Source organism: Panthera tigris, chromosome F3 (genome assembly GCF_018350195.1).
Source record: "Panthera tigris isolate Pti1 chromosome F3, P.tigris_Pti1_mat1.1, whole genome shotgun sequence".
Classification (NCBI taxonomy): domain Eukaryota; kingdom Metazoa; phylum Chordata; class Mammalia; order Carnivora; family Felidae; genus Panthera; species Panthera tigris.
Genome location: NC_056678.1, coordinates 23,382,152 through 23,409,234, shown reverse-complemented (window position 1 = coordinate 23,409,234; position 27,083 = coordinate 23,382,152). Strand labels below are relative to the sequence as shown.

Below are 27,083 nucleotides of genomic sequence, written 5' to 3'. Positions count from 1 at the left end.
TATGATTTTGCTTTATAAAAGACTGAATTCCACCATGGCAGTGCCACCTCCCCGTACCTTTATCTGAGCCATCAGCTGTCTTCTGCTGTAGCACCTGTATCCTATCTCATCTCTAATTCAAGAGCATCTAGATCCTCTGATTTCTAGTTGCCTTCTTTCTGGCTGAATTTCCCTCCCTCTTACCAAAGGATGTGTGCCTTTAAACATTTCCCCCCCTGAAGGTTATTATTAATATAGAAAGAATATTAATTTATAATAACAATGGTTAAATAACACTTACACTATATTTTGTGTCTTTCTTTCCTTTTTTCCACTTGGCATTCTTAGGATAAGAAAGAGAAAAAAGCTTCAAGTTCTCCTAGTTCAGCTTGCTGTGTAAGGTCTGTTTCATCAGAGAAGAGAAAACTGGTAAGTGTTCATATACTATAACTAACTCTAAACATTATTTATATTAAAGTTTTAATGTATAATTGGAAAGTTTATGATATAAATTCCCCCACGACTTTTTTACTCATATTTTCTTTATACTTTATGATAGCCAATAGAAAAAAATAAACCAGTGTTTGGTTTTTTTCTTCCTTCTCACCAAAAAGCACTAATCAAGGCCTTCATTTCTTTCTGGGGATACAGGGCCTCAGCACAAGAGAAGAAAGAGAGAAATAGGATATAGTCCCTGTCCTAAAGACTTTAAAGAATAGAGAGAAGTAGAAGCGCATGCACAGATAACTTAACGAAAGGACATACCTCAGTGTCAAAGCAGAAAAATGCACAATAAGTTGTAAAAGAATTCAAAACATCAATCACCAAGACTTGGAACATACTTAGGAAAAAAAAGGTGGACGAAATATATGCTAACGACTGAATATAGATGGAATAAAGATGAATGAGTTAAAGAAAAAACGTTTTCTTGGCTAAGAAAGCGTGGGCATTCTAAGAATCTATAGATGACTCGAGTGCATTCAGCAGAGAGAAAATAAACCAACCTACCTAGAAACAGAAGGACTATTTTGAGGAAGAAAAATAGAACCTACCATGTGGGATCAGACAACATGGATATAAATTAAGATAGTTTTAAAAAGTCTCGTCCCATATATGATTGTATTTGGCTTTACAATATTCTTGTGAGATAGCGATGGCAGATATGTAGTGTTTGTGTTTTCAGATCCAGAAATTAAGATCCAGAAGGTTAAGTGACTTGTCCAGGGACACAAAATTGTTTATAGCGACAGAGCCAAGTCCAGAGTCACATAAATAATTAGAAACACATTAAGCTAGCTCAGGGGTGGTTGGTGAAGTGCTTAACTACATTCAAGTTGAAAGTAGGTGTATGTGGGGATAGCTACAGGTTTGCAGGTAATGAGAGAAAGTAGTTGTGAAAGTTGTGTGAATGTAGAATTCTGTTTTTAAGAATTTGTTTTTGTACAGTGACACTGCTATTTGAATCGATTGTTTCTGTACTAATCTCCTTAAAGCATAGGTTTCATCATATTTCTCCTCTGTTGAAAAATCTTCACTCACTTTTTAGTCTGTCATTTAGGACCTTCTTAAATTCAGTCACACCTTAACTCTCCAGTTCTCTTTTTTCTTCCTCAAAATAGTCCTTCTGTTTCTAGGTAGGTTGGTTTATTTTCTCTCTGCTGAATGTGCGCCAGTCGTCTGCAGCTTCTTAGAATGCCTAAGCTTTCTTAGCTGGGAAAACGTTTTTTCCTTAATTCATTCATCTTTATCCCATCTATATTCAGTCGTTAGCATATATTTTGTCCATCTTTTTTCTTAAGTATGTTCCAAGTCTTGGTGATTGATGTTTTGAATTCTTTTACAACTTATTGTGCATTTTTCTGCTTTGACACTGAGGTATGTCCGTTCGTTAAGTTATCCGTGCATGTGCTTCTACTTCTCTCTATTCTTTAAAGTCTTTAGGACAGGGACTATATCCTATTTCTCTCTTACTTCCCTTGTGCCGAGGCCCCGTGTCCCAAGTACATAGAGAGACAGGGTGAGGGAGTAGAGATAGTGGCCACAGCTGGTTTCGGTCCTGGCTCTGCTGCTGACTTGCTGTGTGATGTTGAGAAAGACACTTTGCTGTATTTGAGCCTTGGGTACTTTATCTGTAAAAGGGGAATGATGATATTATCTATCTCACAGGATTTATTGGAAGGATTAAATAAATTGTTGTGTCATCCTATTCACTAACACATAGGTGTGGAAAAAAATATTGTCTCCCAGTCTCTTTCCCCTGTAACTGTGGTAAAAGTGCACAATTTATATTTCCTAAATGATACATTTTTTTTTTCTTTCAGAAATCGGATCATACAGACATTCTGTACTGTGATATAAAAAGAAGACAAGAAGTGAAAAGGTAAATTCCCCCTTTTTATTGATATTTTTTACTTTTTGGGCCTTAGAATTGTGAGAGTAAATATTTTGATTTGCAAATTTTTTTTACTTTGATTAGTACTGATTTGCATATAAATATTTCTAGCTATATCACAGGTTATGATTTTTTAATTTTTTAAAAATTTTTTTAAATTTTATTTCAGAGAGACAGAGATAGCATGAGTTGGGAAGGTACAAAGAGAGAGGAGGAGAGAGAGAATCCCAAGCAGGCTCTTTGCTTCTAGTGCAGAGTCTGATGTGGGGGTCAAACCCATGAAACTGTGAGATCATGACCTGAGTGGAAACTAAGAGACCGACGCTAACCCCTCATTATTGAATTTTCTTAATGTTAGTGTAGATTTAATAAAAAGTTGAGTGAAATAAAAACTCTTGTCACAATTCTGTGCTTTCAAGTAAATGACCCTTTCAAGTAAAATGCTAATTTTTATCTCAGGTGATTTGATTTTGACACACCCTTAGAAGTTTCATGACTTTGTTACATATAGTGATAGAAGAAGTTGTGTGGCTGGTTTAGAAATGTTATAAATTAAAGATGAATTACATATTACCTCTGAAGAGAATGTGGTACATATTGAATTGGTATGGTTTCAAAACTGTGTTAATTAAAGAGGATATGGCCACAACTAGATAGCTTGGGGAAAAATGGTAGGAACCGTGGAGATTATTTTTCTTTAGTTTCTGTGTTCTTTGGATAAAAATTTCAGAGAATTTTGTGGTGAAGGCATTTCTTGCCACTAATACGGTACAAATAAGTATAAAAGTATGCATAATGAAAGTGTATGAGATCATAGTTTCTCTGAAAATAAGGAGTTATGGGAAAATGATAAAATGGCATTAAGTATATACATAAAATTTCTGCTTCACAAACTCAATGTTTGCTAAAAACGTGAAAATTCAACTTGCCTCTAGCTTTTCTTCAGCTTTTTTTTTTATTGTCTCCTTTCTTTGTGATACTTTGCTTCTTATATTATTATCAGTTGAAGTACATTCTGTCATAAATTTCACATTACGTTGACTATTACTTTCTAAATTTTTTAAAATATTTTTTATTTTTTAATTTTATTTTTTTAATTTACATCCAAATTAGTTAGCACACAGTGCAACAATGATTTCAGGAGTAGATTCCTTAGTTTAGCCCATTCTCCCCTCCAGTAACCCTTTGTTCTCCATATTTAAGAGTCTCTTATGTTTTGTCCCCCTCCCTGTTTTTATCTTATTTTTGCTTCCCTTCCCTTATGTTCATCTGTTCTGTGTCTTAAAGTCCTCATATGAATGAAGTCACATGATATTTGTCTTTCTTTGGCTGACCAATTTCACTTAGCATAATACCCTCTAGTTCCATCCACATAGTTGCAAATGGCAAGATTTCATTCTTTTTGATTGCCGAGTAATACTCCATCAAATGTATGTGTGTGTATGTATCTTCTTTATCCATTCATCCATCTATGGACATCTGAGCTCTTTCCATACTTTGGCTATTGTCGATAGTGCTTCTATAAACATTGGGGTACACGTGATCCTTTGAAACAGCATACCTGTATCCCTTAGATAAATACCTAGTAGTGCAATTGGGTAGTTCTATTTTTAATTTTTTGAAGAATCTCCATACTGTTTTCCAGAGTGGCTGCACCAGCTTGCATTACCACCAGCAGTGCAAAAGAGATCCTCTTTCTCTGCATGCTCGCCAACATCTGTTGTTGCCTGAGTTGTTAATGTTAGCTATTTGGACAGGTGTGAGGTGGTATCTCATTGTGGTTTTGATTTGTATTTCCCTGATGATGAGTGATGAGGAGCATGTTTTCATGTGTTGGTTGGCCATCTGGATGTCTTCTTTGGAGAAGTATCTATTCATGTCTTTTGCCCATTTCTTCACTGGATTATTTGTTTTTGGGGTGTTGTGTTTGATAAGTTCTTTATAGATTTTAGATACTGACCCTTCATCTGATATGCTGTTTGCAACTATCTTCTCCCATTCTGTCAGTTGCCTTTTAGTTTTGCTGATTGTTTCCTTCGCTGTGCAGAAGAAGCTTTTTATTTTTATGAAGTCCCAATAGTTCATTTTTGCTTTTGTTTCCCTTGCCTCCGGAGATATGTTGAGTAAGAAGTTGCTGTGGCCAAGATCAAAGAGGTTTTTGCCTGCTTTCTCCTCGAGGACTTTGATGGCTTCCTGTCTTACATTTAGGTCTTTCATCCATTTTGTGTTTATTTTTGTGTATTTTGTGTATAAGAAAGTGGTCCAGGTTCATTCTTCTGCATGTCGCTGTCCAGTTTTCCCAACACCACTTGCTGAAGAGACTGTCTTTATTCCATTGGATATTCTTTTCTGCTTTATCAAAAATTAGTTGGCCATATGTTTGTGGGTCCATTTCTGGGTTCTCTATTCTGTTCCATTCATCTGAGTGTCTGATTTTGTTCCAGTACCGTACTGTCTTGATGATTACAGCTTTGTGGTATAGCTTGAAGTCTGGGATTATCTCCTGCTTTCGTTTTCTTTTTCAAGATTGCTTTGGCTATTCGGGGTCTTTCTGGATTTTTTAGGATTATTTTAGGATTATTTGTTCTAGCTCTGTGAAGAATGCTGGTGTTACTTTGATAGAGATTGCATTGAATATGTAGGTTGCTTTGGGTAGTATTGATATTTTAACAATATTTGTTCTTCTAATCCAGGAGCATGGAATCTTTTTCCATTTCTTTGTGTCTTCTTCAATTTCTTTCATAAGCTTTCTATAGTTTTCAGTGTATAGATTTTTCACCTCTTTGCCTAGATTTTTTCCTTGGTATTTTATGGTTTTTGGTGCAATTGTAAATGGGATCGATTCCTTGATTTCTCTTTCTGTTGCTTCATTGTTGGTGTATAGGAATGCAACTGATTTCTGTGCATTGATTTTATATCCTGCAACTTTGCTGAATTCATGAATCAGTTCTAGCAGTTTTTTGGTGGAATCTTTTGGGTTTTCCATATAGCGTATCACGTCATCTGCGAAGAGTGAGTTTGACCTCCTCCTGGCTGATTTGGATGCCTTTTATTTCTTTGTGTTGTCTGATTGCAGAGGCTGACTTCCAATACTATGTTGAATAATAGTGGCAAGAGTGGACATCCCTATCTTGTTCCTGACTTTAAGGGGAAAGCTCTCAGTTTTTCCCCATTGAGGATGATATTAGCGTTGGGTCTTTCATATATGGCTTTTATGATCTTGAGGTATGTTCTAGCCCTACTTTCTTGAGGGTTTTTATCAAGAAAGGATGCTGTGTTTTGTCAAATGTTTTCTCTGCATCTATTGAGAGGATCATATGGTTCTTGTCCTTTCTTTTATTGATGTGATGAATCACATTGATTGTTTTGCAGATATTGAACCAGCCCTGCATCCCAGGTATAAATTCCACTTGGTCGTGGTGAATAATTTTTTTAATGTATTGTTGGATCCAGTTGGCTAATATCTTGTTGAGGATTTTTGCATCCATGTTCATCATGGAAATTGCTCTATAGTTCTCCTTTTTAGTGGGGTCTCTGTCTGGTTTTGGAATCAAGGTAATGCTGGCTTCATAGAAAGAGTTTAGAAGTTTTCCTTCCATTTCTATTTTTTGGAACAGCTTCAAGAGAATAGATATTAACTCTTCCTTAAATGTTTGGTAGAATTCCCCTGGAAAGCCATCTAGCCCTGGACTCTGGTTTTTGGGGAGATTTTTGATTACTAATTCAATTTCCTTGCTGGTTATGGGTCTGTTCAAACTTTCTGTTTCTTCCTGTTTCAGTTTTGGTAGTGTGTATGTTTCTAGGAATTTGTCCATTTCTTCCAGATTGCCCATTTCATTGGCGTATAATTGCTCATAATATTCTCTTATTATTGTTTTTATTTCTGTTGTGTTGGTTATGATCTCTCCTCTTTCATTCTTGATTTTTATTTATTTGGGTCCTTTCCTTTTTCTTTTTGATCAAAGTGGCTAGTGGTTTATCAATTTTGTTAATTCTTTCAAAGAACCAGCTTCTGGTTTCATTGATCTGTTCTACTGTTTTTTGGTTTGAATAACATTAATTTCTGCTCTAATCTTTATTACGTCCTGTCTTTTGCTGGTTTTGGTTTTATTTGCTGTTCTTTTTCCAGCTCTTTAAGGCATAAGGTTAGGTTGTGTATCTGAGATCTTTCTTCCTTCTTTAGGAAGGCCTGGATTGCTATATACTTTCCTCTTATGAACGCCTTTCCTGCATCCCAGAGATTTTGGGTTGTGGTGTTATCATTTTCATTGGCTTCCATGAACTTTTTGATTTCCTCTTTAACTTCTTGGTTAGCCCATTCATTATTTAGCAGGATGTTCTTTAGTCTCCAAGTATTTGTTACCTTTCCGCATTTTTTCTTGTGGTTGATTTCGAGTTTCAGAGCATTGTGGGCTGAAAATATGCCCGGTATGATCTCGATCTTTTTGTACTTGTTGAGGGCTGATTTGTGTCCCAGTATGTGGTCTATTCTGGAGAACATTCCATGTGCACTGGAGAAGAATGTATATTCCACTGCTTTTGGATGAAATGTTCTGAATATATCTGTTAAGTCCACCTGGTCCTGTGTGTCATTCAAAGCCATTGTTTCCTTGTTGATTTTTTGATTAGATGATCTGTCCATTGCTGTGAGTAGGGTGTTGAAGTCCCCTACTTGTTATGGTATTACTGTCAATGAGTTTATGTTTGTGATTAATTGATTTATATATTTGGGTGCCCTCACATTTGCCACATAAATGTTTACAATTGTGAAGTCTTCTTGGTGGATAGACCCCTTAATTATGATGTAATGCCCTTCTTCATCTCTTGATACAGTCTTTATTTTAAAGTCTAGGTTGTCTGATAGAAGTATGGCTACTCTGGCTTTGTTTTGTGGACCATTAGCATGATAGATGCTTCTCCATCCCCTTATTTTCAATCTGAAGGTGTCTTTAGGTCTAAAGTGGGTCTCTTGTAAACAGCATATAGATGGATCTTGTTATCTTATCCATTCTGTTATCCTGTGTCTTTTGATTGGAGCGTTTTGTCCATTGATGTTTAGAGTGAGTACTGAAAGATATGAATTTATTGCCATTATGTTGCTTGTAGAGTTGGAGTTTCTAGTGGTGTTCTCTGGTCCTTTCTAGTCTTTGTTGCTTTTGGTCTTTGTTTGTTTGTTTGTTTGTTTTTTCATCTTTTCTCCCCTCAGAGAGTGCCCCTTAAAATTTCTTGCAGGGCTGGTTTAGTGGTCACAAACTCTTAATTTTTGTGTGTCTGGGAAACTTTTTATCTCTCCATTTGTTTTGAATGGCAGCCTTGCTGGATAAAGAATTCTTGGCTGCATATTTTTCTGATTCAGCACATTGAATATATTCTGCCACTCCTCTCTTGCCTGCCAAGTTTCTGTGGATAGGTCTGCTGCAAACCTGATCTGTCTTCCCTTGTAGGTTAAGGACTTTCTTCCCCTTGCTGCTTTCATGATTCTCTCCTTGCCTGAGTATTTTGTGAATTTGACTCTGATATGCCTTGTTGATGGTCGGTTTTTGTTGAATTTAATGGGAGTCCTCTGTGCTTCCTAGATTTTGATGTCTGTGTCTTTCCCCAGGTTAGGAAAGTTTTCTGCTATGGCTTGCTCATATAACCTTTCTACCCATATTTCTGTCTCTTCCTCTTCTGCGACCCCTATGATTCTGATGTTGTTCCTTTTTAATGAGTCACTGATTTCTCTAATTCTTAAATCATGCTTTTTTGCCTTACTCTCCCTCTTTTTTTCTGCTTCATTATTCTCCATAAGTTTGTCCTCTAGAGCACTGATTCCCTGTCCTGCTTCACCCATCCTTGCTACTGTGGCATCCATTCAAGATTGTAGCTCAGTTATAGCATTTTTTATTTCATCCTGACTAGCTTTTACTTCTTTTATCTCTGCAGAAAGGGATTCTAATCTATTTTCGACTCCAGCTAGTAATCTTATTATCGTGATTCTAAATTCTGGTTCAGACATCTTACTTGTATCTGTGTTGGTTAAGTCCCTGGGTGTCATTTCTTCCTACTCTTTCTTTTGGGGTGAATTCCTGCTGAATTCTGTGGTTCAGCTTGTGAAGATTGTTGTGTTAATCCTCAGATCAGTTTTCTAGGTATGCAGGATGGTTTATTGTTGGTCTGGCTGTATTTCATGGACGTGAGACACACAAAAAACTTCCATGCTGTTCCACCATCTTGGCTCCTCCCTCACCTTCTAAACTTTTTGAACTGGATTTTTAATGCCTTTTATCATAGAGTATTCTTTTTTTTTTTTTTTTTTTAATTCTAAAACCCTGCTTGATTTTTCACTGGTTACTTTTTGCCTCATTAAGGGCACATTTTGTAGCCCTTGATTTTACATCTATGTTACAAGAGCATGAATAGACTTCTAATTTACATACTACCCCCTTAGCCTTGTCCACGTTGTCTTTAGGGGGAAGAAGAAGCAATATTGTTGAATTATTTTGAGAGTGGGATCCAAAGTATTCCAAGGATGCAATGAAGTTCACCTTGGCTTTAGTATTTACTCAAAATTTGGGGACGCCTGGGTCACTCAATCGGTTGAGCATCTGATTTCAGGTCAGGTCATGATCTTGTGGTTCGTGAGTTCAAGCCCTCTGTTTGTGGTGCTCTCTGCTGTCATTGCAGAATCTGCTTCAGAGCCTCTGTCTCCTCTCTCTGCCCGTCTCCCATAGGTGCACATGCTCTCTCTCAAAAATGAGTAAATGTTAAAAAAAATATATGCTATTTGGTTTTAGCTCTTGAAATGCTGAATAATTGAATGCCTACTGCAACATTTCTGCATTCCTGAATCCATGTGTGATCAATGATGTTGTGTGGGTTATCATCGTATCTACTGAGAGTAACAACATCAGTAATATGTGGCATATTGGATTTATTGTTAATATCTGAATATTCTCATATATTAATAAGTACTCTAGATGTAACTTATGTGAAATTTTCTTTTGTCAGAGACAAACTATATGTCACAGTAGGTATTTTAGAACTGTCTCATCATGTGTTTAAACAATATGGGATAGAAGCTATTATATATTGAAAAGTTTGCTTGGACAAAAGAAAGCTGTGCTTTGGAAACATTAGTATCAATAGTGCAGAACTTCTAACAACCATTGGTTGTCTGCAAAGAAAGTGGTTCATTTGCTGTTATTTATTTATTGGAGAAGTGAACAAACTTATTTGCCTCAAGATTCTAAGTATTTCTTTATGATATATGGCATCTTCTGTAAAAATCTCCCTATTCACCTATAGGGAAGGTCCCCAAATTGGTGGGACTTCAGTGAAAGCTGAGGTACAGATGAAAAAACAGAGAGAATTTTGTCATCCTGAAAGCCACTTAACATCATTCCATTACCACAATTCTCGATCCATGGTTGATGTATACATGGATGTATCAGCAATGAAAACATTAGCAAGGGTAACAATCTTAAGTTTGCTTTTGAAAGTTTCAGAAAGCATTTTTGTGAGCAGTGCACTGTCAGTTTGTGGGATTTCTCCGGTAAGTTGCATCATCAATATTGACCAAATCTTTTTAAGTCCAGGAGTTGAAGAGGTGAGAAGTTGTACCTCGGTTTACTATTAGATAGAGGGCAGTATTGCCACCAGCAGTGCCCATTATTGGCAGAATTAGCCAAAAAGTAATTTATTCTTCAATTGAGCTAAGTTGAAAGTAAGTATACAATTCAATATCCTGAAGGTAAATCATGATAACCAACAGAGCAGTCTAACAGCTGCTAGTGTTGAGAAATTGTTTCTGTAGGATGTCAAATTTAAAATGGCTACTAAACTTTTACATAACACAAGTGTAATAATAGTTTTGACAGAATTTCACATTTGTTCTTATATCACAAGAGTTCATCAAGAATGGTGTTTCAACTTCAGCTGAAAATTGATTTTACACTAAGTCAGTCATAAAAAAATAAGTATTTTAAAAAAATGAAGAGTATTTGCTCCATGTCTAACTTATATCTAAAAAGAGCTCAGAACTTTAGTATTTTGGGGTTGCAAGTATAAAACCTCATTATCACAGTATATAGCATTTTGCAAAACTAGCTGATAAGAGATGATTTTTAAGATTTAATTTTGTTGGCCTTTTAAAAGGTATTGTATTCAGTTTTCATTAATTATGACCATGTAGACCATAGTGCATAGATTGCTACAAAAGATGCAGTACAGTGTTATAAAGAACAAATAAGGAATGTGAAAGTGCTCAGAGAACTACAGGGTCCCATTAAAATTCTTGAGTTATGTTTTGTTTGTTGTTTTCCTGATTTTTCTTTAATACAGCCAGCATCTTAAACCGGGTATACCAGTAGATGCCAAACAAAGTCCTATTAAAATTAAAATTAAAATTTTATCATTATTTACTAACAGGTAAATAATGATGTGTAGTCTTTTTGTAGGAGGAGATAGAAGATAAAATCAGATGAAGACCTAGGTGAAACTCCTATTAAAAACTCCGAGATGTTTATAGTTTGCTCTTTTGTAATGAATTATTTGAGAAGTCACCTATTTACTATTTCTTTTTCCCCTGCCAGGCTCTAAGCTAATTGGGAGTAAGGACTCAGTGGATGTATCCTCCACTGCCTCTCCAGTGCCTAGCACAGTGACAGGCAATTCGAACACACTCAAGGATTTACTGATATGAATTAACAGATTGTGTTTCATTGATTTTTTTTCACCTTTCTTTTTGACTACAAAGTAGTATCTACTTTTATTAAGCAGGAAAATATCACCTCTAGCTGTTGCTACTTCTAACATTTTAGTACATTTCTTTCAAGACAGTCAACTCGAATGGACTCAAGGATTTATTGATATGAATTAACAGATTGTATTTCATTGATTTTTTTTTCACCTTTCTTTTTGACTACAAAGTAATACTACTTTAATTAAGCAGGAAAATATCACCTCTAGCTATTGCTACTTTTAACATTTTAGTACATTTCTTTCAAGACTTTTTATTATGCTTATTTAAATTGTTGAGACCACATTATATATACAGATTTGTGCCCTGCTTGATTTTTGCTGAATGTTATATCAATATGGTATATCAATATGTTTATATCAATATGTTTTGCTGAATGATATATCAGTATATCAATATGTTTTGTTAGATCATTGAAAACTTTCATAAGTATCATTTGAAATGGCCATAATATAATAGCATATTTCTTAGTCATTTCTAAAATTTTAGTATTTACTACCTTACTTTTGCTATTATAAATAATCCTGGATTTTAGAAAAGTTTTTAGTCCATTTTTAATTTTTTTCACCTTGGTATAGATTTCTAAAATGAGAATTACTAGTAAGTCAAAGAATATGAACATTTTTAGAATTCTTAATTATATTGTCAAAAATTCCTTTGTGGAACTGTTACATCATTTTGCATTTCTACCATGAGAGAGTCCATTTTTCAACCCATTGCCAGACTTAATGCTATTTTAAAATCTTTGCTAATTTGGTAGAAGACAATGGTATGTCATTATCATTAGCATGTCTATGATTAGTAGGGAAGTTAAACTTTTTTTCTCAAATGTCTGTTAGCCATTCCCTTTTTCTCACCAGTAATTTTCTGCTTATGTCCTATTCTAGAGTCAGTACTTTTTGATGTGCTTTTTATTTACTAAGGTTGATAAGCTGTCACATATATAACAAATACCATTTCCCAGTTTTAAAATTTTTATTATCTTTCAATATGCTAGAGGGTTTTTTTTAATTACAAAAACATTTTTTAATGTTTATTTTTGAGAGAGAGACAGAGCACGAGTGGGGCAGAGGCAGAGAGAGAGGGAGGCATAGAATCTGAAGCAGGATCCAGGCTCTGAGCTGTCAGCACAGAGCCTGACGCAGGTCTCTAACTCACAAACCATGAGATCATGACCTGAGCCAAGTTGGCTGCTTAACCGAATGAGCCACTCAGGTGTTCCAGTATGTTAAAGTTTTAAAGTAAATAGTCATTTTTTAAGAAGTTTTATTTAAGTAAGCTCTATACCCAGCATGGGGCTCGAACTCACCACCCCAAGATCAAGAGTTATATGCTCTTCCAACTGAGCCAGCCAGTCGCCTTGTAAATAGTCATTTATGTTTATTATTTCCTTTTGCAGTTTTTCTCACCGCTGTGAAGTTTAGGAAGTTCTCTATTAAGAAATCGGATAAATACTCCCTTTTTTTCCCATATGGCTTTTAAGGGATTAATATGAAGTGTAGCAATTATGGTAATTATTTTGCACTTAAGTGTTTAATCTGTAAGGAATTCATATTGCCTGATATTATATGAAGCTATAAATTTGATTTTTTTCCAAATAGCAAACCAGTTATTCCAACACCATTTGTAGAGTAATTCTTTACATTTCATTCTTAGTGTAGTCATGTATTTTTTATGATGTTTGTGTCAAGCCAGTTCTGTCATTTCCCTAACTAAAATGATAGATACAGTGCAACATTACATATAATCATGTGTAACTGTAATGTAACTTAGGTTTCTGTGCTGCTTTACAGATTGAATGTAGAAACCGACACTCCAGGAAGGAGACCAAAAATCAGTTCTTTATCCCCTCAAGGGCCTGTTAAACTCCAGGAAGCATCATATTCCGATGCTAATCAAATTATCTCACAGAGCCCTTCTTCACATGGGACTAAAAAAGATTTAACTAAATATGACAATTTTAAAGATATTAAATTGACAAATGTTAGGAGCAAGGCTGACCATGGAATTAAAAACTTTTGCGGTCCTAAGATTGCCAAAGATGTGAAACCAAAAACAGAAGGCCAAGCAAGTGAAAAACAATGGCCTCATTTACTCACTCAGGGGGAGAAGTTGAAAGAACTCAAGAAAGAAAGGTACAAGAAATTTAGAGACAGTTCTGAAAAATGTGTTTTGGGGAAACGCAAGAGAATCCATTTTTCTCAGGATTGTAATTCCGACAAGATAATCAAGGAATCCCTTGAATCTAGAAGAAGGAAGATCAGTTTCAAAATCCCAATAAAATCCCGTGATACTCTCCAGAAGCTTGTAGAAGAGAATGTCTTCAATTTAGAGTCTAACAATTCAAAGACTAAGCAGGAGAAGAAAGAAAGACTGAAAGGTTCCCAAGCTTCATTAAATTTGACTAGGCACAAAAGTGAACGTTTATTTTCAGAATCCACATGTAAACAGGCTGTACATGAGTGGAAAGGAAAATATCATCATGAGCATCGAGAAAGTAATGATTCAGGTTCTGGTGAAAACCCAATCCAGGTAAGGTGGTGCAAAATGAGAATGTCAGTTGTAGCAAAGAATTTTAATAACAGTCAGGTTTGAGTTTTTTCTATTATTAATAGTGATCTCAGAGAGCGGATTCACCTTAGGAAGATATTTGTTGGTTCCTTTATTTTACCTTTTTAATTCCAACCTCCTTAGGAAGATAATCCCAGTAAGTATCAAGGATACTTGGTAATAGAAGGTAATTGTGAAAAGGTAGAAAGCAGCACTTACAGAGAGTCCTTTCAAAAAAGCACTGTGACCGTCTCTTAGGCTCTTCTCTAACCCTGGTTACTGTGGAACATCCAGGTTACTCTTCTGAAGAGCTATTCCTTTAACGAGTCGTTTTGGAGTGCCACTACCAGGCACTGCAATCACAGTCTCTGTTTTCAGAGACTCCTTCATGTGAGAAGACACACAAGCAATCATCTTAAGTCTAATAAGTACTTATCACTTAACATGGGAATACACAGCCAGGGAATAATGGCCTTGTACACTGTAGAGGGGCTACTTAAGAAAGGTTTGCTGGACAGGGTCACATTTAAACTGAGAGCTAAAGAATGAAAAGGAGTTATTCAGGTGAAGCCAGGTAGGGTAGGATGGGAGAAGCAGGGATGTTCCAAGCAAACGGAACTAGTATACAGAGATCCAGCCTGGAAAGTTTGGCACATCTCTTTTGCCTCTAAATTATGCAATAAATCAACACGTGTGGACTAGTTGGAGAACCTAATCTCTCTAGCCTCGTTCCTGTGGCAAATAAAATTATTTATCTTTATAACTTTTTTTAATGTTTATTTTTGAGGGGCAAGGGAGGGGCAGAGAGAGAGAGAGACCCAGACTCTGAAGCAGGCTCCAGACTCTGAGGTGTCAGCACAGAGCCCGATGCTAGGCTCGAACTCAGGAGCCGTGAGATTCAGACCCGAGCTGAAGTCGGACACTTAAACGACTGAGCCACCCAGACACCCCTAGAATTATTTACCTTTAAGAGAACTTAAGAACTTTGGAATTTCACAACTTCTGACAGCCTGATGTTTAGAGACTGCTTATAAACGGGTAGTTGAGCCTACCTGCTTTTAGGAACGAAGACTATAAGATACTTCCTAGGAGACACAGAGGGATTATAACTAGGGAGGCTGGAAGAGCTGGAGAGAGTACTTTTCGTTCAGTGAAACTGAAAGAGTCCAAAGAAGAAAACAGTTGAGTTTGTTCTTTTTATTGCTTTCTTAAAAGAAAGCTCCAGTTTTCTTGGGTTACAACCAGTTCTCTAGAGAAAATGTAAGAAAGGAATTTGAAGTTGCAAGATGTTCAGTGAACACTTTGGTGTCATTGCTTGATGTTCCCCCTGTACTATGCACGTAAGGAACAGTACGAGAAAGCCCCAGCAGTACACCTTACAGTCTCTTTTTGTCTCTAAATAGAATTACCACATAAATCAAAAGAGGTACTTAGTATGAATATTAATTAAGTTGTAGGAGAAGCAGTTTTTGCATGATTACTTTCCAGTTCTTGGCATTAAAACTCCTTATAAACTGTTCCTTTGATAGCAATCTAATCTGACTTAAAGTCCTTTAAACACAGGAGCAGCAAGTAAATATTGTTCTTATCTTAGTATATTCTCCTTAGCATATTATTGACAGTAGTTAATCTTCCTAACGTTATGTTTGTTGTTTTTCTCACAAATTCTTTAATAGATAATTATCTTCCTAAAATAATGAGTGTACTTCACAAGGAAATAATTATTATTTTCTGGATTTGGTAATCCTGTTATTGAGTAATCCCATTATGCTTTCCAAAGAGAAAATACCTTCTTTTGTTTCTTATATTTTATAGCCCTTTGATAGAGACCCCTTCATTTGCACCCTCCCCTCACCGTTGAAAACTAATGGTCCAGAGATTTATAGTTCATAGGCCACTTTTATTTTTATTTTTTTATAGGCCACTTTTATAAATAGCATCCTCCTCCTACAGGTCTATGAGGTAGCAATTCAACAGTTCATCAAACATTAATTAAAGCTGCCTATTATGTATCAGGTACACTTCTAGTTTCTAGGGATTTAGAGATGAATAAGATGATCTTTACCCTCAAGAATTTCCCAAGGAGGCAGATTAGTAGACAAATACAGTTGCAATACAGTGAAATAAACATTAGAGCCCTAAGAATTGGGCTGGTGTTAGTATAAATTTGGGGGTGAGTTAAGGAAGGGCTGACAGAGTAGAGATTCTTGAGCTTGGTGTGAAGGGTGTGTAGAGCAAGAAATAAGAGTTCTCCCAGGGTGGAGGGCCAGCGTGGTAATGGTACCAAGTCATGAGATTGTCCCATGGCAGAGCATACATGGGGACTTAAGTTGTTCAGTATGACTACAGTTGAGATGTGTAGAAAATCTGCATATAGGAGAGGGAGTGGGAGAGGAAGCCAGGGTCAGGCAATGGACTACTTTGTATCCCATGGGAAAGATTTGTTCTGTTTTACCTTGTGTGCCTTAGATGGTGTAGAGAGCCACTGAAATATAACCAGGGAAGCAGTATAATCTGGTTTTCAGTTTAGAATCACTCCAGTAGATAAAGCCATTGTTACTCTCATTATTGATACTCCTTTTTGTCATCCCCAGGGAAGGCTGTATCCCAGTTCATTTATTTAATAAAGTGTGGTAAGAGGAGGCAAACAAATGCCCACCGAGACTTTCTTTTTTTAATAGGGAGAAGTCTTCAGGAACAATTGACCTGAACTTTTTGGTTTGGAGAAGTGATAGAAAATTTATTAAAGTCACTGGAAGTGGCCTGTGGTCAAAGAGAGTGAAGGGTAGTAGTGACCTATGTAAACGAACAACAGGACTTTAAATATCAGGAGTTGTAGGAAATTCTGATAATATTCTCTGGCTTGTTTGGCACTTCCTAATGGAAGAGAACCTTAAGGATCTGGTGAGATTTAAAGTCAATTGGAGAAGAGATTGTAAAATCCAGAGTCATGACACAGTAAAGCTATAATGAGCCTATGTGTGTGATGTATATGGTATTATAGCATATGAAGACTGGCGTTGGGAATTTAGGATGAAAGCTGAATTCCCAGTAAAGCAACCTATGATATACTTGTTTAAAGGGAATATGTAATTTATACCATATATAGCTGCCTGTAAAATACATGTGAATTTGGTGCTATTTTGCAGAATTCTTAGAAGAAGATTTAATTTAGCAGTGGCTTTTGCTGAATTCCCTATTACCTGTACATAGGGTCAGGTAAATCTCATCTGCTTAGCAAAAGTGCCAGTGGAAAATTGGAGAGATTTTTGACTTCTGTTGAAAGACAAAAATTAAAACACAGACCTCTGGTGCTCTACCCATGTATAAGACAACTAGGCATTTTTTAGCTTTTCTCCTTCAGCCATATCATAATCTTTAGGTTCCCTTTGTTTTGTCATGTTACTTTTATTTTTATTTTTGTAAGAAGATGTTAAGTAATCTCTACACCCAATGTGAGGCTTAAATCCACAACCCCGAGATTAAGAGGCACATGCTCCACCGACTGAGCCAGCCAGGCGCCCCTGTCATGTCACTCTTACAAGTGGGTCAGCTACTCCTGGGTGAAAATTTCCCACCATTGAAGGTCAGCTTGTTTACCTTGGTCATGGTTCTTTCTGTTTCTCAGGGTAGCATGTAGTTCTACTCTTATAATACAAGTATTTTTAGGTGAAGGAGTAAATGTTAAACAATTTCTATCTTGTTTCATTGACTTAACCTTTCTTCTAAAAAAGATTTTTTTAACGTTTATTTATTTTTGAGAGACAGAGACAGAGTGTGAGTGGGGGAGGGGCAGAGAGAGAGGGAGACACAGAATCCAAAGCAGGCTCCAGGCTCTGAGCTGTCAGCACAGAGCCCGATGTGGGGCTCGAACTCAAGACTACAAGATGATGACCTGAGCTGAAGTCAGACGTTCAACTGACTGAGCCACCCAGGTGCCCCTTGTTTCACTGACTTAACAGAATGAGGCTTTTTTATTTTAGGGGAAGTTTCTATCTAGGGACAATTTGCCTCTTGGGGGGGCATTTGGCTGTTCAGTAGATAGAGACATATTTGATTGTCAAGATTGGGAGGGAGAGGTGCTGCTGGTATCTAGTGGGTAGAGGCAAGGGATACTGTTAAACAGCATAATGCACATAATAACCCCTAACACAAAGAATTATCTGATACCACATGTAAATAGTGCCAACGTTGCAAACCCTACCCTAGGTATATACTTCATCCTTAACTAATGAAATTATTTTTCATTTCAGAGTTTTGAACCTCCATGTTCTTCAGTGTCCCTTGAAAGTATTCAAGATACAGATCAAGAGGTTACTGATATACTTATTTACTTTGAATATTTTAATGAAATTAAGTCAAACAGTTCCTATATTTATAGATTAAAAAACGGCTATGAAAACCTTGATAATATGAAAATAACAGTGATATCTCTACCTAATATGTAAGTTTGTGAAGTCATGAAAAACTAGTTGGGAAAATACTTAATTTACTTAATCACCTTTATGTCTTTGTTTTTAATAAGCTCTAAACTGGTTTTAATAAAGAGCATGGAGCCTCTGTCCACAAGTTATATGAATTCTCATTTAATGTTATCACACATTTGCATGCTTATACCTAGGCTTGCCAAACTGCAGTGTGATATTAACTTGTTGGCTTCATTTTTCTAATCAGCGATAAGATGAAAATATTATTGAAAATGAGAGTGCCTGCATTTTTTTTTTTTAACCTGTTGCCTTCATTTCCTAGCTGGAATCTCCTGATTAACTCTCATGAAATTATTGCATAGAATTTTATGTTCCTTGGTCCTATATTAAAATTAAATTCGTGGAACACTTTGTTGCAGTTTCCTATTTGAAGAAGACTTTACAACCATATTGATTACTTCTTATTTGTGATGGTCAGTTGTATTTTTCTGTCTTGTGGGTCGGTACTCCTTGAGAGAAGAAAGATTTCTCACCCTTTCTCTAAAACTAGATTATATTTACAATCCTTCACATCAAAATATATCAGGGAGTTACTTCCCTGAAGTGAGAAGGGTCTTAAAGTCTAGATTTCAGTTTTTGATGGTTCATAAACAGTCTTAGAAATCGCAAGAAGAGGTTTATCATCCAGATGTAAACATAGTTGGCTCCCAGAGTACGTTGAAGTGAAAACATGGGATGAGGATGAACTTATTTTGAAGGGCTACTAGGGAGTAGGTTTTGTGCAGGGAACTTCACATTATTTCAGTCCTCACAAAACTACTACCAGGAAATAGATATTTAACATTCCTGTTTCATAGGTGAACAAATGGAGACCCAAGTTAAATACTTTGCTTGCCTAAGGTTACAGAAGTAGTAAGAGAAGAGCTAGTTTTAAAACCCTGCATTTTGTTTATAAATCTGTATTCTTTCATCTTGCGGCCTCCGTATTTTTGTAATTTTTTTCCCACAAACCATTTCATCTTCGGTGAATTAATTAGAATTAATAGCTTTCCAGCCTTTTTAATCTGCAGAGGAGATAATTCAAAATATTTTACTGTGGGTCTTTTGCTATTTAGATGCAGATAGTGGAAGAGCTCCATGCTGTACGTGTGGGGAAAAGTGTGGATTTACCTGTGGTTTTATCTTCCGGGGAGTTAACGAGCATGGAGATTGACTTGGTGGACGATGATGTACATTCCTCTCCTGGTATATCCTATATGTAGATGATGATGTTTATGATCTCCTGTACTTTCTTAGGAACCTAATGTGCGAACATTCAATTTTTATAATATTTAGATGAAAGATGTTAAGGTGTGCTCATTTGAAATAAGGAAGTATGATATATTCTAGCTATAGGAATCTGGTCAAATATTTGTTTATCATCACATTATTGGGCAGTTGGCCATATTTTTGCCAAGCATCAGTAATCACAGTTATCTATTATTCTGCTATCAATGATCAGTTGTCTTTTAGTCTTGGTCTTAATCCTAACTTTTAACAATGTCAGCTTATGTAAAGCACTGATCAGAAATAATGCAAATTGCTCAAAGGTATTATACTCATGGTTTTTTTATTTATGTAGTAAAGTTTTGATCAATTTTACCACTGGGAGAAGATAATGATAGATATTATCCAAAATCTATTAGCATACTGGTTTGAGTTGTGTTTATAAAAATAGTATTGCTACATCACAGTCACATTGCACTTTTCAGTTTGCTAAGTGTTTTCCTGTGCATTAATTTGTCTGATCCTCACAATGGCCCTGTGAAATAACAATGCTGGTGTTATCTGTTTTCTTTCACTTTCACGTGTTTTTCTTTTCAACTACATTTCACTCACCGTATATTAAAATTAGCTTATAAATTATAAGTGCACAGCTGCTAGTGATGCAGAACGGGGCTTGGGAGCATAGTTAACTGCCAGGGCAAATTAGTTCATGATTTAAAGTCCACTCAGAAACAATTCATGATGTTTTACTAGTAGATAATTAAACATTGATTACTGTCCCTTTAAGGATTAAACAGTTTTGTTTTTGTTGTCTAAACAGTTTTTGTTTTGTTGTCTTAAGAATACCATCAAAGTTCTATGATACCAAATTTTAGTTATTATACAAGTCTTTTATCAAGTGCCATGAAATCCTAACTTTACTCTTTTTCTCTAGCAAAAAGTGCTTCAGATAAAAAGCTTCTAATTGTTATTGACACAAATATTCTGATGAATCATCTCAAATTTGTTAGAATTTTGAAGACCACAGAAATCCCAGGTACTTATAAAATGTGATTCTGATTTTCTTACTTGAGTTGATATTTTATATCAACAATGATGTGGGGTATTTTTTTTTCACAAACACGTTTCCATTTGGATATGCTATGAAGTATATATATTAATATATGTATGTTAATAATCAGCATAAATTAAAAAAAGAGCCTTGAGAGGTTAACCTAACAATCTAAACTTACTCTTCTTTGATCTCCAATAGTATTTATTTTTGTACAATTATTTGATTCTTATATCTGTTTTTAATTTCCATTTTTTATGTGTTATCTCTTCATTTAAAATTTTTTTTTCATGTTTATTTATTTTTGAGAGAGAGAGCTAGTGCGTGGGAGGGGCAGCAAGAGAGGGGGACAGAGGATCCCAAGGGGGCTCTGTGCCGACAGCTCAAACTCACAAACTGAACCATGAGATCATGACCTGAGCTGAAGTCAGACACTTAACTGACTGAGCCACCTAAGTGCCCCATGTTATCTCTTCATTTAGACTGTGAATTCTTTACTTCAAAACTTCCAATTCTCCTAAAACAATTCAATTTAGTAACCAAATAAACATTTGTTGACTTCTAAGAAATCTTTTTTTTATTTTTCAGGCTTTGATAGACTTGTGTTAATAATTCCCTGGGTTGTTGTACAAGAGCTAGATCGTATGAAGGCAGGAAAACTACTAAAACACGCCCAGCACAAAGCTATACCTGCAGTTCATTTTATCAATGACAGTCTCAAAAATCAAGATAAAAAGCTATGGGGTCAATCAATACAACTCGCATCTCAAAAAGTTTGTAAGTATGGTTCTCTCAGGATGTTTTCTAATTAAGGTTTATTTGGGTGCTGACTCATGATTGGAGGGAAGTGGTGCAAAATGTAAAAGAAAAATTTATAATCAGGCACCTGGCTGGCTCAGTCGGTGGAGCAAGTGACTCTTGATCTCAGGGTCGTAGGTTCGGTGGAAGGATTACTAAAAAAAAAAAAAAAAAATCTTTATTATTTCTTCTAAAATTTATTTATTTATTTTGAGAGAGAAGAAGAAGGGAGGGTGTGGGGGAGGGGCAGAGAGATAGGGAGAAAGAATCCTAAGCAGGCTCTGCACCGCCAGTGCAGAGCCCGAAGCAGGGTTTAAACTCACAAACCATGAGATCATGACCTGAGCCGAAGTCAAATGCTTAACCAACTGAGCCACCCAGGTGCCTGATAAAAACAACAGCAACAAAAAAAATCTTAAAAAATAATTTATAATCATTGGAATATGGAATGGCCAGGTGTAGTGATGGTTTGGGATATTCAGTTAGGTTTGGTTCAGGGGTTTTGATTTTGATTTTTCTGCTTCATAGGCTATGTCTGTATTTCACAGTGACTGTACAATTCTGTATGTATAGTTTTCTCTATTACAATACTTTGTATTCTTTTTGTGTGTGTGTGAATATCATTGTTGAGTGATGAAGCCAGTAAGTGATCTAGGTTTCGAATCTGTCACTGTATGCAGTTAGTATAATGCAGGGAGAGGCATTGTTTTCCTCTGGTTTGTCAGAATCTGTAATAAGGGGGTGTTTGTATAATAAAGGTCTCTAGATTTTCTTTTAAGTCATTTTTAAATCACTCTAGTCTTAGGACCTAAGTATATTCTTTATGTTTTATATATATAACTTTGTGGAAAAAATCTGTGTGTAAAACAACGCTGTTGTCTCTGAAGAGTTTATACATATATTTAGAGAATTTATTTCATTCTTTAAAACTTTGTTTCTTCTTAATTCATAATTATGTATATATTATGTACATTCACTCTATTTTAAATATCGCGGGTATATGTTTTCTGCTATATTCACATATACCATAAGATATGAAAGAATTCATCCTATGATGAATCTAATTATGGTATTGTCCCTGTTAATAGTTGTTAGTCCAATCTTTGGAGAGAAAGGGTCTCCCCCATTCATTCACTCATTCATTCCATTTACAAATGTTTATTAGCTCTTAGTATATATATTCCATATACAATCTTTGTGCATTTTGAGCTTCATGTGGTGTGTTTAAGAGCTTTCAAAGGGAAACCACACATATCACTTATTAGAGTTAAGACCAAAATGTTTGAACATTCATATTAAACCAAACATCTTAGATGGTCTTTTTTTGAACTTTTCATTATGAAAAATTTCAAATGCAGAGGTAGAATAACGTATGAATCCCTATGTACCTATCACTCATTTTCAGTAATTATCAGCATTTTGCAAGAACTGCTGCAGGAATTTGAAGCAGATCTCAGATTTATCATATCGTATCATTTTTACCCATGAATACTGTGGTATGTGTTGCTAACCGACAATACTTTTATTTTTAAACAACCACACGATTAACAAACGTAACCCCTCATCCAAACCATCATGTCAGTGAAAGCCCAAACCTTAAAAAGAGATGGGAACTTTTTTACTCTTAATCTTTTATTTAAAATTTTTTCGTTTGTTGATATAAATTATATTTTGTTATATAACAGCATGGATAAAGATGATAATAATAGACAACATTTATATGGCCATTATTCTCCAGGCCCTTTTCCAGGTGTTTTAACAGCTGATATCATTCAAACCATGTAGTACTTGTAGAAGATACTCTTATTAGCCCCATTTCAGAGATGAGGAAATTGAGACCTAGAGAGGTTAAGAACTTATCCTATATAGCATATCTATTTCTTCAACAGATTTGCTTTGAAAATTATTTTAGAGTTCACTTTGAATAGATATTTTGGCCACATTTGTTATTTATAGATGCTTAGAATGATTCTTTTGACTTTTCCATTTTCATGTGCTTTTTGATAATTTAACTTATTCACTCTGTGCTGTTTTTGATGATTAAGGAGGATAAATTATAGTAATGGTCTCAAACTTCTGTGTTGTTTAAATTTCTGGGTGTCTTCCTTGAAATCCATATTTCCCTTTAATATTTGAATGGTATTATTCTATCTTAGTTTTATTAAATTGCTGAAGTTACTTTTAGTTATAAGGTTGTAGATATAAAATTAGGTTATTTGTGTAATTATCTATGTCAGGTATTTATGTCACATAAAGAACTTAATGTGTTTCTCCGTATCACTGTTTCCCTCAGACTGATCATTAAAAACATTCTTTGTATAAAGTACAGTGTACTTAATAAGTTTATTCTGTTGATAATGATTTTATGATATCCATTAGAAATATCTTTAGGCTTTTTTATCATAGTAAAATTACATTTTATATTCTAATGATGAACTAATATTCTTATAAAAAATTCAGGATTATTGAGTAAAATTAAAGTGCTTGTTTGGAAAAAGGCAAGAACAAGTTGATCTTTTATTACACTTTACAAATGTTAAGCACATTTGCAACCAACTCTACTAATTGCTAATTTGTATGTATTATATTCCTTTTATATAATCATTGAGTGTGATAACAATGCATTTTTTTAACCCTTTTCAAAATTGTGTTTATTTTATATAGTGTTCAGTATGGTGAGAAGAGAATAGGATTTGAAATCTGATTAACCTGACCTGGAGAAAGTTAAAGTTGAGGAAACTAAGGAAATGAAGTAGGGAAAAATAACCCTAGCTCAAAAAATGATTGTGAAGATTTGTTGAGTTCATATATTAAAGCACTTGATGGTTTATGGCCTAGAATAGGCGTAATTCTCTTGTGTCCTTGTTAAATGGAAAGCTTATACAGCTTGACCAAAACAAAAAAAAAATCCCTTTTTCCAAAATGGACAAAGAATAATAGATAATTCACAAAAGAAGAAGTACAACTAGTCTGCTCCTTGTTCACTGCAAATATTTTCCTGTTTGCCATTTTTAATGTTAATATCTTATGTGTAGACATTTTTAATTTATATCTTTCACTTTTTCTTTCCTTATTTCTTTTTATTGCTTCTAAGTTTAGAAAGCTATTCTTTTGCATTTTAATCAGTGCTTCAGTGCTTTGGGAATATGAATTAGTAACTTTTCAGGAGAGCAATTTATCAGTGTTATCGATAAGCCTAAAGATAAAATTCTCTTTCTAGAAATGTACTGTAAACAGATAATCAGATGCTTACAGTGATTTATATAATATTCATGACAACATTATTTATACAGCAAAAAATTTGAAACAACCTTACTGCCTAACAATTAGAGAAGTTACATACAATGCTATAGCTATGTGAGAGAATACTACTATATTTCAAAAATGTTAATAACAAGATAGGATTTAAAAGAATAAAAAGTATCATCCCAAATTTGTTAGATTTATATAGATTATTATGTATACTTACAGATGATGAATATTGGATATATTTTAGCTGATGGAATTATGAGTTATTTTTAATTCTTCATATTTTCTGTATTTTCCAGATCTTCTATAATCCTTATTTTTATAATAAGGGCAAAATAATCTGCCACTCCCACACCTGACATTTTTCCGTCACTTTTATATTTTCATTTATGATCTTTTTGTTGGTTCATTTATTTGCCAAATATCTGTACAGACACTGTACAGACACTGTTCACATTCTGCATCAGTGAATGACATAAACAAAGCCTGCTGTTGAGAAGCTTAAATTCTATTAAATATTAAAAATTATATTAACCATAATTTATACATAATTTTGTGGGGTTTTTGATGTTAAGAGTAGAGGTCATTGCTGTTGTGCCATTTAAGCTGCATTTTAGGTAATAAGTTTATATTACTTAAAAAGCACTTGTTATTGCCATTTTTTGGGCCAACTGCTTCATATTAATTTTATTACATTTTCCTGGGTAAGCAGTTTGCCCAAGATTACGTATCTAGTAAGTGGGAAAGCAGGGATTCAAACCCACATTGGTCTGTTTCCAGAGTTTTCGTTTTGTTCAGTTTTGAACAGTACCTGAGCAGGTGCTCAAAAAATATTTGTTGAATAAATATTTCATGAATATTCTTGCAATTTTAGGTGTGTTTTCAAGCCCCACATATTCTAGAAAAAGTGAGAGAACAGATAATCTTGAACTTTGATACCTTTAGAGCAGTATACTGTAACCTTTAACCTCCTTTCATCTGCTGAATTCGGTTGTTGCAAGCTAACTAATGTTTATTTTGTTTTTGTTTTTGTTTTTGTTTTTGTTTTTTTGCTGCCCATTTTGCCTTATTGTGGTATTTACTCTGGACTAAAAGAAGGAAAATAGGCTGCTGTAATATAGCAGCTGACTCACTGGTTCTCTGACAAAAGGACTGAATCACATCTCCCTCAGGCTTATGCTCTGCAATCATTTCAGTTCGGTCTAGATTTCACTATGAGATTGTCAACTCCTCAGGAGTTTGTGTATCCAGTTACTTCATGCAGGGGCCTGGGTACAAATTCAGCCGTATATAAAATGTATTACTTGAATGAATGAGTTTTCTAATTTGAACGTTTAGAAGACTAAGTAATGTAGGCTAAACGTTGAGGTTAGGTAAAAAGGGAACAAAGTTGGAGCTCATTGTCTACTATGCATTGAATTTTAGTGCGTAAGAGACTTGCCAAGGGGTTGAATTGGTGTTTGTGTCTAGGCGCCAAAGGATGTGACCCTGAAATCATAAGAAGCACCGTAGGGAGTTTTGAGGCAGGCAGTATAAGGACCTAGGAAGAACACTGTCTTTGGTCCTGTTTCTACACATTACATTATTTTCTCAAAACCCAGACTTTTACATCATGCTTTAGGGCTTGCAGAATGCCAGCAGACACTCTGTCAGCCACTAATTGACGCTTGGTCGAAATTACTTTTTGTGTTTTCTGCTTAGGGCCCGTATTACCTTTTCCTATACATCTCTGAATGTTAATTGCTTAGAGATTAAGGAAAAGCAGACACATGAAAATGGTTCCATTGCTGGTAGAACAGTTGTTTATTATTTTACAGACCTTTTTGTTAAGTGGAGATAATTTCAAGAATGATGTAATCATCTAACTTACTTATGATCTCTACGTGACTGAACTGAGAGACTGGAATTCATATCTTTCTTTAGGTTTCTAGTATGGCATTTAACTCACTGGCCACTTTTCTTTCCTTTGCATTTATTTATTTATTTATTTACTTAAATTTTTTTTTAACGTTTATTTATTTTTGAGACAGAGAGAGACACAGCATGAACGGGGGAGGGGCAGAGAGAGAGGGAAACACAGAATCAGAAGCAGGCTCCAGGCTCTGAGCCATCAGCCCAGAGCCCGACGCGGACTCGAACCCGCAGACCGCGAGATCGTGACCTGAGCCAAAGTCGGACGCTTAACCGACTGAGCCACCCAGGCGCCCCTCCTTTGCATTTATTAATAGGCATATCCTATTCCATTTTAGTAGTAAACTACATACTTTACTAAATATGCGATTATATGCTACCTGAATTCTAGATCCAGAATTTTTAAAGCATTGTTTTGCCATGTTGTATTTTTCTCTTTTTATTTAAGAAGTTTTCTTTCTTTTAGATGTTTTTGACTTGTAAATATGGCCTGGGCTGCCTAGATTTTTGGTGTGCTTATTGACTGTTGCTTTTGCTAAATTTGCAGATGGGCTGAGTGATGAGAACAACGATGATCGAGTATTAAAATGCTGTCTTCAGTACCAGGAATTATTCCCTTCTTCTGTTGTTATTCTGTGCACGTGAGTTTCATGGTCATTTTACTCTTTTTTAATTTTTTAATCTTAAAAAAGTGTTTATTTTTGAGAGGGAGAGAGCATG

At 35.2% G+C, this 27,083-nt stretch overlaps 1 protein-coding gene across 7 annotated transcripts in view; it reads left to right on the top strand.

Annotated features, from left to right (window-relative positions):
- SWT1 (SWT1 RNA endoribonuclease homolog) overlaps positions 1-27,083 on the top strand; it is a 105,578-nt gene that overhangs the window by 5,788 nt on the left and 72,707 nt on the right. For all 7 annotated transcript variants that reach the window (XR_006213907.1, XM_042976123.1, XM_042976122.1 and 4 more), the window contains exons 3-10: positions 328-408; positions 2,301-2,359; positions 12,905-13,643; positions 17,915-17,974; positions 19,204-19,333; positions 20,289-20,390; positions 20,994-21,182; positions 26,911-27,004. Coding sequence is in view for 6 of the 7 variants with exons in the window: in XM_042976123.1 (XP_042832057.1) it covers positions 328-408; positions 2,301-2,359; positions 12,905-13,643; positions 17,915-17,974; positions 19,204-19,333; positions 20,289-20,390; positions 20,994-21,182; positions 26,911-27,004 (1,454 nt within the window). In the remaining variant the exon portion in view is untranslated. The remainder of the gene's footprint in view (positions 1-327; positions 409-2,300; positions 2,360-12,904; positions 13,644-17,914; positions 17,975-19,203; positions 19,334-20,288; positions 20,391-20,993; positions 21,183-26,910; positions 27,005-27,083) is intronic.